Source organism: Rhea pennata, chromosome 1 (assembly GCF_028389875.1).
Source record: "Rhea pennata isolate bPtePen1 chromosome 1, bPtePen1.pri, whole genome shotgun sequence".
Taxonomy (NCBI): domain Eukaryota; kingdom Metazoa; phylum Chordata; class Aves; order Rheiformes; family Rheidae; genus Rhea; species Rhea pennata.
In genome coordinates this window covers 212,686,760-212,699,263 of record NC_084663.1, presented here as the reverse complement: position 1 = coordinate 212,699,263, position 12,504 = coordinate 212,686,760, and the positions used below count along the sequence as shown (strand labels likewise).

The following is a 12,504-nucleotide window of genomic DNA, read 5'->3' as shown; positions in this document are numbered from 1 at the left end:
CCGCGCGGCCTGGGCTGAGCCCGGCGTGCCCTCGAGGCGCCGGCCCGGGCCCTTCCGCCTCCGGCAGATTTCGGTAAAATTCGCGTTGTCCGGGAAACGCAGGCGGAGGCGAGAGCCGAAGCGACGGCCGACCCGGGTAGGGGGGTCCGCCAAGAGCGGTGCCAGCCTGCGAGGAAGCTAGGGCGGGAGGGAAAACGAAAAAAGCAGCTTTTTGAAAACCCTTATTTCCACCCTAAAATGAATTTTAGGTGTGTGGTCAGCACGTTGACAACCGTGCCCAGGGAAGAAAAAGAGTCACAGGTACCTAAATCATGTTTTTTGTTTTTTCTTTCTTTCTTTTTTTTTTTTTTTTTTTTTTTTTTTTTTTTTTTTTTTTTTGGTGGGAAGCACAAAGAAAAAGAAAATGTTCAAAGGAACATGGTTCTGTTAGGCTGAGTTTTTTAAAATGCTTTGATCAGTCCTGTCTATTCAAATTATGCAGCAATTATTATTCATGCAAATAACCACACTGACAGAAAGCAACTTCCACAGTGAAGTGGTCTTTCAACATTGCCAGGATACCTCAAAATACTGACTGAAGCAGTAAGAGATGAGGAAACTCAAGTTTCTCAACCAACTTAAGGTTTGCCGTGCCCAGACAACACAAAAATGCCTATCTGAGGGAACAGGAATTTTGCAATACATCCATGAATATAGATCAGATTACAGCGACTGGTGGGATGAGGTGCAAATACATGAAAACATCCATTTGTCACATGTAGAGGTTTTAAAAATCAACATTCTTGCTCATGTCCAGCCCCTGTGATCTGATACGGACAGCCCTGAGCACCTCTGTGGCTGACTGGAGATCATGCAACAAGGCTATTAAGATTATTTTAACCCCAAACTTCTGAATTAAAGCTGAATTAAGCTGCTGCAGGGGTTCAGTGTGGAGGTCGTTCTTCCTTCTGCACACAAATGTTGTTTTTTCTCATGTCACAAACCACTCTTCTAGAAGGAGAAAGGATGGCTTAGGACCAAAGTGGGAAGTTTGTTTTGAGATCCGGAGCCTTAACAGAGGAGAAGAAATCCGTATCTTCCTGTTTCACAACCTACAGATACTTCGTACCCCAGTATCTTAATAGCGAGAAGTAAACACACAAGCCTGTGCTTACCAAAATAAGCAATGAAATAGCCAAAGCTGACATTTTAATTCATAACTTCGCCCAAGAGAGCAGAAGGAGCAGGCAAGCATTTCCAGTAGCCTGTAAGTTCATAAAAGAAACAGAATGGAGCTCCAGTTTTGAGAGCTTCCTTCCCGGGCTCCAGGCATTTTAAAGTTAATTTTACGAGCTTCAAAAAGCAAAGCAGGATCCATCCCCGGTACTGGTGTCCTAACGTTAAATGTCCAACTGTGACTTAGCCTAGGCTGTATTTCGAGCCAGTGGAGAGAAACAGGTATCTTCAAAGGGTAGGTAAGAGCCACCTGAAGACAGAACATACGACTCCCCGTGTGAAGGCGCCTGGTTCCCTCCACTGACAGCACCGCGTTGCCTGATGTACAGCGACCAACGCAGACATCTAACATAAGGTGACATGAATCACGCCTACAGCTCTTTAAAAACGCATAAAATCTTTGGCATTTAGTTTGGAGCAAAAGGATGGACTTCACAGCAGTATCTCGTCCTTATGCGAGCACGCAGTAGTTTGACTTCAGTTCGTACAACGCTGTCGGTGTCCGCTGCCGTAGTCACACGTCCGAACGCCTGCGTTTTAGTGTTTCTCCGCAGGTCTGTGTATTGTGGCTTTTCAGGTCGCTGTCTAAATAAAGGAACCTAGGTCCTTGCTCCATTAGTACCACGTGGAAACCTCACAGGTTTGAACAGCCGTGCTGGGTGTACTCTTGGCTGCGGGATAAAATTATGTCCGATGCTGGCAAAAACTGGTCACGGGGAGATTTGCTCCCTAGTAGTAGGAATTCACAGTCGTAATTAGCAATCATGCAACTCCAGCAGCAAGTGAAAGGGATGGTGTAGCCTAAGACGAACACTGAACCCTGTTCCTGCTACTGGTTTTCAAGTGACTGCAACATCGCTATGGAATTACATATAAAAATGATGTAGAAGATGGAATGTACAAAGAAAAATCATCACAAGTGCAAAACTGGTCCTCTGGGTCTTCCACATTATCAGCTACAGCTGCTCAAAGAAAAAAACCCCATCAGTTGAGCTGTCATGACAAAAATCAACACAAAACATTAAATTATTCATTCCTACGCCAGACAGTATCACTTTGAAAGGCTGGAATGAAATGTAGAAGCCATTAATCAGTGAGTATTTTAAAAGTCAAGCAAAAAGAAATCCCTCCTGGAGGTATATGGGTGATGATCATTAAAGAGCAAACTTCTTCAATACACATTATACTTTGTACGTCAAGTTATTTCAATTTTTTTTATTATGACAATTTACATGTCATATTTATATGAAAGAAATGACAGTAGATATTATAACAAAAACATTATGAAAGCAAAGTTACACAATTGGGCCTGCAAGCTATAAAATGGCTTCAGGCCCAGCTTATACACAGAGAGATCTGACCAGACTGTAGTGAGAGACAACGCTGAACAATTCATTAACAAAAATATTGGCACCAGCCTTAACTTTTTTTAAATTTCATTTACAAGGAATACAGTATTTAAACAGTTGTGTACTGCAAATCTAAAAACATTAGCTGTTATTAAACTGCAGTTAACCCTTTGAGCACTGAGGCCACCATGACTTCCATTTTAAAAAGTTTTAATACATCATGTTTTACATGCATGTGATATTACTTGCGGGGGGAAAAAAAGACAGTGAAAGCACCACCCAATTTATGTGCAACAAGAATAACACTTCCAGTTTTTTCAACATATTTCCCCCGCCACACACACACAGTGTGTGTCCCTCAGTCCTTTCCCTTCGATATTGTAGCAAGTCATGATTGAAAAGAGATTTAAAAAAAAAATCAAGGTTGAGGACTTGAGAAATGCAAGGATTACACTCTACAAAGAGCTACGCTTTTGGAACTTACTGTGTTAGCTCTCCAGAGAGAGACAACAAAAACGAGGCCAACTATGAACGAGACTATTTTTAAGGAACTCATGTTTGCAAAGAAACCTTATAAACAGCACACAGGAGCAAGACAAAACTGTATTTTGTGTACGTAGATGTTAAATTTTTAAGAGACCTACCTGGCAGTTTTGATCTACTTCTCACTGAATTTTGGAGGATAACCGCTCTGCTAGCGAGTGACCTGCTCTGTGTTAATCAGGAGAGTGAAAATACCTGATGTTCACATCTAATATACAGGGTTTGTGCCTATTGGAAAACCATCATGCACACCAAGAACAGTGAAATTAAACTTTTCAATCAGGCAAATACCATCTCATGGCTGCTACAGATCTATTTTTAAAGAGGACTGTGAAACAGAAACTAGCAACCGCATTGGCATTTAAAACAAACCAATGTAAGTTAGGGGGAGGAGTACCATTTTAATGAATATAGTATAGGAATAAGATACTGTACAATAATTTAGAGTCCATATAATGAGTTTGGAATGGGAAACTAAACAAGGCATACAGATTTGATTTTCTTCTCTACCACTAACTTGAGCAGCAGATTAATACCTAGTAAGGACCTTAAAATGCTCTAACAAACAAATGGTGCACTGGTAACTAGGCCTATCGGATGTTTTAGTAGAAGAATTTTATCCCCTTGAAGTCATTCAAGTCAAGTTCTGACGGACTAATCTAAAGTATCACTAATCAGTGTAGCTGCGTGGATCACACTAAGAGGAGCCAACAACAAAGCAAACTGCGTGGACTTCAACAAACGTCCCCGAAGGCAAACGTCGTTTGGACTGAGCTTTGTCTACACCCATATTGCGCTGATGGGACGTTACCAATCCCCTCCAGGAAAGAGGGCTCAAACAGATCTTCCTATGGCTACGAAGATCAGGATGAGAAAAGGACGGTATTGGGATGATTCTCTTAAATTAATACCTTCCATTTGAAATACAGTCTTTAAAGGGCAAGTCAGAAGTAGTTCTTTTAGGCTTGTCTAAGACCTGGCTTGCAAATTGCATGGGTTTGCATACACGTTTCTCCATTCCACTTCCCTCTACCCATTCCCCATCTCCTGCTGTTACTTGAAAGAGCGTTCGAACAGCAGGAGAAACCAACTCTGTCTGCACCTGGGGAACCAGTGAGACGGACTATACACAAAGTGCTGCAAAGTGCACAAAGTAAACCAACTGAAAGAGCAGAGCAACTCCGGCTTTTCAGTTCTCGTTAGCAACCTTTGGGGTTATACGTAGCAAGAGTAGATACGTTTGCAGACACGGGTGCCTGCACTAAGCGTGTGTCCTCCCTAAATGCTGTCTTCCCCTCTCCTGCTTATCAGCTCAGGTGCAGGGTGCCAGCATTTACAAAAATGATAGTCAAAAACCCAAGTTGTAGGACTTAACTTCCTTTTAATTGCAGTTATAACTGGAGCCTTTACACCACATATTCAGTTATAAAAACTTATCTACTTTAGAGTGTTCTGTTCTTTCGCCCAGAAGCTGTACACAATCTTTTTAAGCATCACGCTACGCAATATACATCTTTTGCAATATACAAAATAAGTTAAATTACTCTGAAGCTTTGGGACAATTAATCGCCAAGCATACTTGTTCTTGCTGCTTGGAATCATCTCAGTTACACCTAATCTAAGGTAAGAGCCTGGTAAGTGATGTACGTTTTCAGAAGTGACTAGTAATCTTCAGTACCTCAGCTGTTGAGCGTCTACCTTCAGGAATAGTTTTCAACGGGTAAATATTTCCGAAGCCAGAGTTCTCTACTACATCTCAGACTGAGTACCCAACTCTAAGGCATCAAAAAATTAGTCATTTAGAAGTTTTCTTACATCAATATATACTAGAAAAAAAAGTGTTTTTTCCATTTTTTTTTCTGTCTTCCAACATTTTAAGAGATTTAGTTCATACCTGACTGTTATGGAAGGCATGGAAAAAAAGTAGGATTGACAGGAAAAGTGGGCTTGATCCTGCATATCATTATTTTGAACAATAGTCCTAAATGCTTCTACAGAAGCCTTAAACATCTAAGGAATGGCAGAACTGTGCTCTTTCACGTGAATTGCTGGAGTTTCCTCCACCAGAATACAATATAATTTGCTTCAGAAAGTTATTGCTTGTTTGAAGTTATTTGTAGTTTGGTTTTTTGTTTTTGTGGTTTTTTTTGTTTTTTTTTTTTTTTAGTATTTATATATCTATATATATATTTATTTAAGGATTTTATAGACCCAGTGAACTGGAAGCATTTTTCAAATGTAAATAACATATCTAGGGTGCACACTGCACAAAATATCCATAATACAAGCCTATGAATAGTAGTCACTGCACATGTATCAAACCAGTTTTCAAGACTTAAATTACTGTTTTGAAATAGATGATACAAATGTCTTGATCAGACCAGTTCTGGAAGCTAGCACGACTGCCATAATTTAACTTACTGTGTACAAAGTGAATTTAAAAAAAGCAGGTGCCATAAAAATTACTCGTTTACTTTTCTGAAATAGAAGCTTGTGAAAATACCCAATTTGAAACAATTATTTGAAAACTTTAGACCAGGCCTTTGCATTGAAGAGCACTGAAATCCAAGTTATAAGCGCCTGAGAACAGAGGTATGTAATGGACACCCGACTATGCACTATTAAAATTATTAAACAGCTGCAGCATCTGGATACCAATATAGTTCAAATGATAAATATTAAGAGAAATCAAAACAAGTGTACCGCTACCGTACAATTTTGTTTTTGCGAACACACGTATTTGCCTTGAGGTGCTTTGGGTAAGGTCTCTCACAAAGAGTCCAGACAGAGCAGTTAGAAAACAGAAGCGAACAGAAAACAAGTCAAACGAAGTCATCAGCTCCCACTGTACAAAGAGTAATTGAGACACTTTAATCCAAACGTATCGTGAGGGTGACATACTTCATAAACAATTCAGAAAAGAGCATCTCTGTTCCTCTTAAGTGCTGTTAGAATAGGGAGTCTTTTCATTAAAAAAAAAATCAGATGCAATAATGTAATTTAACATGTACAGACTCAAACTATCAGATGTTCAGAGTTGACTGTTCAGCACTGACCTTCATACAAGACTTCAATACCGAGGGGCTCTTTTTCTGGTAGTTCGGCGGCATTGTTTTCTGTTTTAAAATCGCACGTGTGCTCAGGCTTAGAAGATTCAATAGCTAGAAGACAACTGCAGTGAAATTTTGAGTCCTTAATTCTGCCACCCTTCTCTGGTTAGTGTAACGCACAACGCTCACTGCAGAGTGGAGCTGCTGTGCACTTTAACTAACTGATACACACATGAGCTGTGACAAAAAAAAAAAAAAAAGTCCATTCCCCCACTCAATTTATAGCTTCTTCCCCTCTCCAACACTACTTAAACTGCACTTAAAAACCAGTTCATTTTCTTCCCAATCAACTATACTCTGAAGGGTGCAGTTAAAAAAAAACAAAAAGCTTTCAGTGACAACCTGTATGAAACGCACAGGAGTTTGTTGAATAAATGCTCTGTATTTTCAGCCAGTAGGTGCTTTTTCTTTTACTGTTAAATCCACCATGTTAAAAAAAATCTCTGGCCAGTTTTATTCTTTTTCTCATATGGTTTGAATATTTTCTGATCAGTCTAAAGCAACACCTGAAGATCAGTATTGAAAGACATTTCACTTCTGATCTCATGAGGAATAAGGAAGAGCACAACATGCTAAGAACGCCAAAATACCTGGAGGACATTTCCACTGTGTAATCACATATACATCGATAATAACAGCATGAACCCTGTATGGCACAGTCAGCTGGCCTCATGTCAGAAAACATTATCTTTCCAAATAAGATATTGTACATTTTCCACCAAGCTAGAAGTCTTCAAAATGGGAGAAGATACAAGTTTGAAAACATAACTTTCTAGGAAAATTTTTGCTGTTTTCACTTGCATAAAATTCCCACCAATCTAAGTTGGAACTCTGGACCCGAGAGGATGAAGCTGTCCCAGGTATCAAATGCGACTCGTCAGATACAGAGAGTCAGTTTTTAAAAGTGACCTATAGAAAGTAAAACTTTGTAACAATTCATCTTCCCACATTTATGAAACCTGACACTCCTGTTGTAAGCTTCAGTGCTCCAATTCTGCCTTCCGATCTTTTCTGCTTTTACTTCACTCCTAACTCAGTACAATTGTTTTTCCTGGTTGGTATATTCAGTATTTTAACTCCTTTGTATTTTCTTACATTTACAATTACTTGTCCACTAAGTACTTAACATTTGGAGTTGACTCTACAAGAACATTTGCTACAGCACTGATCAGATACTAGAAGGCTCCATCAGGCAGCAAAAAAGCTTATGGCACTGCCAAAATAGATGAGAAATCATTGGTTGCACAGTGTTGCTGCACATGAATTTGACAGCTTGCACTGCAAATATTAAAAACGCTCAGCAATTATTAACACTGAAGAGTGGAAGCCATATGTTCTTGCTTGTTTTAAAACACAAGTATAATTAGAAATGTAGAAGCACGACATTTATGCATCACCTAGGCAAAGAAAAACACTAGAGTAGCTTAAAATGCTACATATGCTTTTAAGAACACATCCTAAACTTCTGTGGCTTTTCACTACCCTGTTTTAGTATCTGGTTATAAAAACTGTTAATAGTTAACATAGATAAGGTGGAAAACTATTTAATCTTTAATGGAATTAAATTCTCATTTAGAGAGTGATTTCTCTTTTTTTAAATCACCAACTTGCTTAGCATAGCAAATGAATGAATTCTATCTTTTTGCAGCTCTGATTCTAGTTTTATAGCAGGATATATGGACTGCTAGAATCTAGGTAAGCAGGAGTTACGGAGTGGTTCTGATAGAACTCATGGAGAGAGAGTTGGGGAAACACAAACGACTCAAGGCCAGAAGGCAGGTATTTTTGGATCTAGGTTTTCTAGAGAGGTATTTAGTAAAGGCCTAATGCCAGTTTTATTACAGGAAAACAGAAGTGCTTAATGACTGACTAGTAAATACAATATAATATTAGAGAATCAGGTGGGGCAGGAAAGGAGAACTCACTCCTTGGTGGCAGCAGCAGTTTTGGTGCATCCATTGCCGGCAACGGACATAAACACCAGTCAAAAATCCAAATCTCAGAGCAAAAGGATTAATAGATGTGACCTTTTCGGATTTCAATGTTTGGCAGATTTGTTTTAGTTGTCTGTGTGCTACAACATGTACAAATGCCACAGCGTGCACCTTAATTCAGAATAAAGAGAAAACTGAATGGTACCCAAAACAAATTTCAGCTTTGCTCTTTATGTGCTCCACGTGTTTTTTTTTTTTTTTTTTTTTTGTAGTATCCATTTTTTAAACAAAAGCACATAAGCACTTCATGCCCACTCAGAAGTTGATGAGATGTCTTGGAGTCATGCGTTTTCTCTCAGAAATACTGCCTTCTTGAAATCTGTTGGTCACATGACAATTATTAAAATGTATTTTAAGAAAGTTCTAATGGCCAAAGGCCAACACTACATTCAAAACCTGCTAATACATCCAGGCAGATAAGTAAAACCAAAATAAAAACACACACAAACCCCAAACAGAAAACCTCCAAAAGGAAAACTGTTCCATTTGTTTACTTCAATTTGAAGTAGATATTAAGGACATGAATGGACCAGTCACGGTTTATTTGAAAATCCCTCAATCATTTGATGCATTGTAATTCTGTGGTCAATGCAGTATGTACAAACATGTATCATTCAAAATACTCCAACAGATGGTTAAACGCAAGCGGCCAGGCAGCTACTGTAGGGTTCTGTTGTCTGTAAAAGTTTGCAGCACTTCACGATGCCATCCGATTTACAGACTAACTCTGGATCACTATGTCCTCCCACTAGACACTGGGTATTAAAGACCATTTGAGGAACTATGCATGAGACAGCTTTATAAATTCATCGCTAGCACGTTTCAACTGTCAAAAAGTTCATTACAGTACACTTTACTGTACAAACACTTTAAAGGATGTTTATTAGGAAAGTCTGCAAGTCATAATGGATAGTAGAGTTCTTGTTTATGGTACCTCCTTGGCCTCTTTATTAACTGTGTTTACCTCCAGTATTAAAAAAAAAAAAAAAAAAAAAAAAAAAAAAAAAAAAAACTTCCATGAAGGTGATTACTAAAATGAGCTATGGTATGTTAACCTACAACTCACAAGATGTGACAGTACAGACATTAATTTTTAAACTGCCTGTTAAGTTGTAATCTAAGTTGTGAACATTTAAATATAATATATATTTCATATGAAAAAGCTAAAGCACAAGTGCTTCTGTATCCCCCCCCACCCCATGAGCCAAACCCATCCCAATTCCGGTTTGGGCCCTGACTGATTTGGAATGCTTTCTTAGGCCACCCATTTCCACAAATTTGTATGCACTCAGGAAATATAAAGTCAAAAATATACAAATCTCTCGTTGTTATAAGGTTTTTGTGAGTGAAATTACCCAGGACCATGGACTTGGAAGGAGAGGGTGGGGGGTGGGGGTAAAAGAGGGTATTTACAGCAATTCATCTTCAGAGTTCAAAACTGGTCACTTCACAGAAAGACTGCAGGACTGGTGAAATTCTTGCTTCTAAAAAGTGATACTGTAGTGGAGAATTTTCTAGGAAAAATAAAACAGCTTTTAATAACTGGCCCGCTGGTATGAGCTACCATGGAATAAATTAGCACAAAAATGGAAGTCTTATAACTGTTCACTGTTACAGACGTAATCAACAAGGTCAGTCACTCTCAAAAGTTCATCTTCATCTTCCTCTGGCCCTACTGCTTCCTGCCCACCCCCTGTCCCGTTGGGCGCCAGGCTGGCAGTGGCTGTACTGTCCTTGGGGGCTTGGGTCTTCTCGCTTGGTTTGCCAATCAAGTTCTCAATGGTTTTCCCTGGGCTCTGTCCATTGGTGGAAGGCAAGTCCACCAGGCTGTAGTCCAAAGGGCTCTCTACTTTCCCCACATTGTCAAAGTCATCTTCATCATCACTTTCTATCCGGTAGCAGGGCTTCTTGGTGTTGTCTTGAGGAGCCTGTGGGGCTGGCAGCTTATTTGCAGAAGCAGGGTTTTCTGCGTCGTCATTAGCATTTTCGCAGTTATCTTCATCATCCGTTTCAATTCGATTCAGCCGTTTGCGGACAGGCCTCCCTTCGTCTTCTTCATCTTCTCCTTCTTCTCCTTCGGAGTATTCATCTGTACTTCGCCTACGTTTTCGAATCAGTTGCTTTGACTCCTGTGTGGATTCATCATCTTCAGAGTTCTTAGATGTGTAGCTCTCTGGAATAAGCAGAAGACTTAAAGCCATTAGCAAATTTGAGAGCAAGCAAAACATTTACACTTGTTCTTTCTAAAAGCCGTTTCTCTTTCAAAACACACGCTTTAGTCTCCTTCCTCAGTTCCCCAGCCCTAGACAGGTGTTCAGCGACCGTGTCAAAAAGCTTGCATTCGTTTTACTTTTTAAATAAACCGAAGTAGTAAAAGACCAAGAATTTGGCATTCTGTTTCCAACCTGAGGAATACCAGAGGCTTCAGAGACAGGTGAATTTCCCCCTATAAGGGGTGATTACATGCTAGGAATAACACAGAGCTGTATCTCTGAGCCCATCTCACAGCACCTACTTTACACCGTTCCGGAAACTCAGGGCCCAAATGACGACAGGACAAAAAAGAAGGGATGGAAAAGGAGGGGGATGGAAAAGGGGGATGACAGCCTTTACACTGACCCTTAACAGTGTAGGTGAGGAATGACAGAAAAAAAGTCAAATGGCCAACACCATTGGCACTCCTTTTGCTATCCTTACTGGAAATGCATATGAATTGTATGTAAAATATATTCATGTAGATTAAAGTTGCTAGAGACTCTGCCAGAATTCCAGTACTTTCACCGTAATTACATTTCAGTAACATTGTTGCATAGTTACTATCACCTTAGACTTGTGGGAAACTGCTGGAATGGTACTAAGTGGTACTTGATTTTAGTACGCAAAGAGCCAGTACCAAAAATGGCTAAGGAAATGGGGTGGATTTCATGTGGAAAAGGTACTGTTACCCAGGTGCTGTTTCAAGTTAGAAATGCAGGCAGCAAAGACCCCAGTCACGATGTAGCGAGTTTTTAGCAGAGAGTGTAAACACCCTAATTCTAAGACGGAACTGTGAATTCAGGTGTAAGATCAAGTTTTCAAGATTATAAGGTTTTTTCACATACTTAGTTCTCTTCACCTAAGAGGATCCTATAACATTTTGCAAACTCAAACCCACCGCTTCCAAAACTTACTGACAGATTAGAGCTACTCAGCTTGTCAAGAATGGCTGATTTTCTGAGGAAGCCTGGCATCCACCGCAGCAACGCTCTGCACCTCTGAAAGCCAGCCCTAAGCGTCTCACGAGCTGGACAGAGTGCCAAGCACCCCAAAGGCAGTGCGTGTGCTTTCAAAAAAGCTAATTTTACATCAAAATACAGCAGTCGCATGCCATGGCTGATACTACTCAGGGCAGGCTTACTCTGTGATAGAACATAACTATACACCTGTACTTAGCACAGCACCTGAAAACAGGAGATGGAGTGAGTCTTAACAAGTACAGAAAAACAGAGGGTGACAAAACTACCAGCACAAATACAACCGAGGCACCAGAATTAATACCCTTTTCTCTTACAAAAGAGAATCTCTGAAATTCTTTCAGAGTTCCTCTCCATGGATCTCTGAACTACACCAACATTTCTCTCTGTAGGCTAATGCTCACATCTGCCCAGCTCCTACAAATGGTGGACTGTTTATTTTACCTTCACTGTCGGAAGTGGAAAGCCTGCGTTTATGCACTCGTCTTAACTCCTTTCCGTATCGGACACTTTTCTGGGAGCCATCGCTTTCTGAATCCTCCTTATAATTAACTTGTCTCTTCTGATTCCGTCTTGATCTTCTCCTCCTAGTTTCCAGGTAATCATCATCACTGTAATCTGTGTAATCAGCACTTTCTGTATAGAAGGAAACAGCCACGTGCATTATTCCATTAAAATGAAACTGCAAAATCTAAGTAAGCTTTGACCAGCACCAATAAAATCAAACACTCTTCAAATACAGGAGAGTCTCAGCAATCGCGTCTCATTACCTTGACCTGTTCCAGGCTCATGCATCAGTTTCCCCATTCGCTGCCAGCCTAGAATTGCCCACTTTTAAAATTATTCTCACCCTCCAACTCCTCCAGAACAGATTTTCTTTCCGTCTTTTTGTTCTCTCACCTCCACTGGTGTCAAAGATGCCTCTTTTACAATTCCTGCCAGCTGGAACAATCTGACTGAATCCGAGTCGATGACCTACACGCATTACCACTTTCACTGGCAAGTACTTTTTTCTCATTATTTCAATTTAAATAAATTCTATCTATTCAAATCTGTCCTT

The 12,504-nt window shown here is 39.9% G+C and overlaps 1 protein-coding gene across 3 annotated transcripts in view; it reads right to left on the bottom strand.

Moving 5' to 3' along the window:
* Positions 1-9,229: 9,229 nt before the first annotated feature.
* RSF1 (remodeling and spacing factor 1) overlaps positions 9,230-12,504 on the bottom strand; it is a 57,387-nt gene continuing 54,112 nt past the window's right edge. For all 3 annotated transcript variants that reach the window (XM_062567405.1, XM_062567406.1, XM_062567407.1), the window contains 2 exons: positions 11,889-12,080; positions 9,230-10,384 (listed from right to left, as the gene is read on the bottom strand). In XM_062567405.1, coding sequence (XP_062423389.1) covers positions 9,807-10,384; positions 11,889-12,080 — 770 coding nt within the window. In that variant the 3' untranslated portion in view covers positions 9,230-9,806. The remainder of the gene's footprint in view (positions 10,385-11,888; positions 12,081-12,504) is intronic.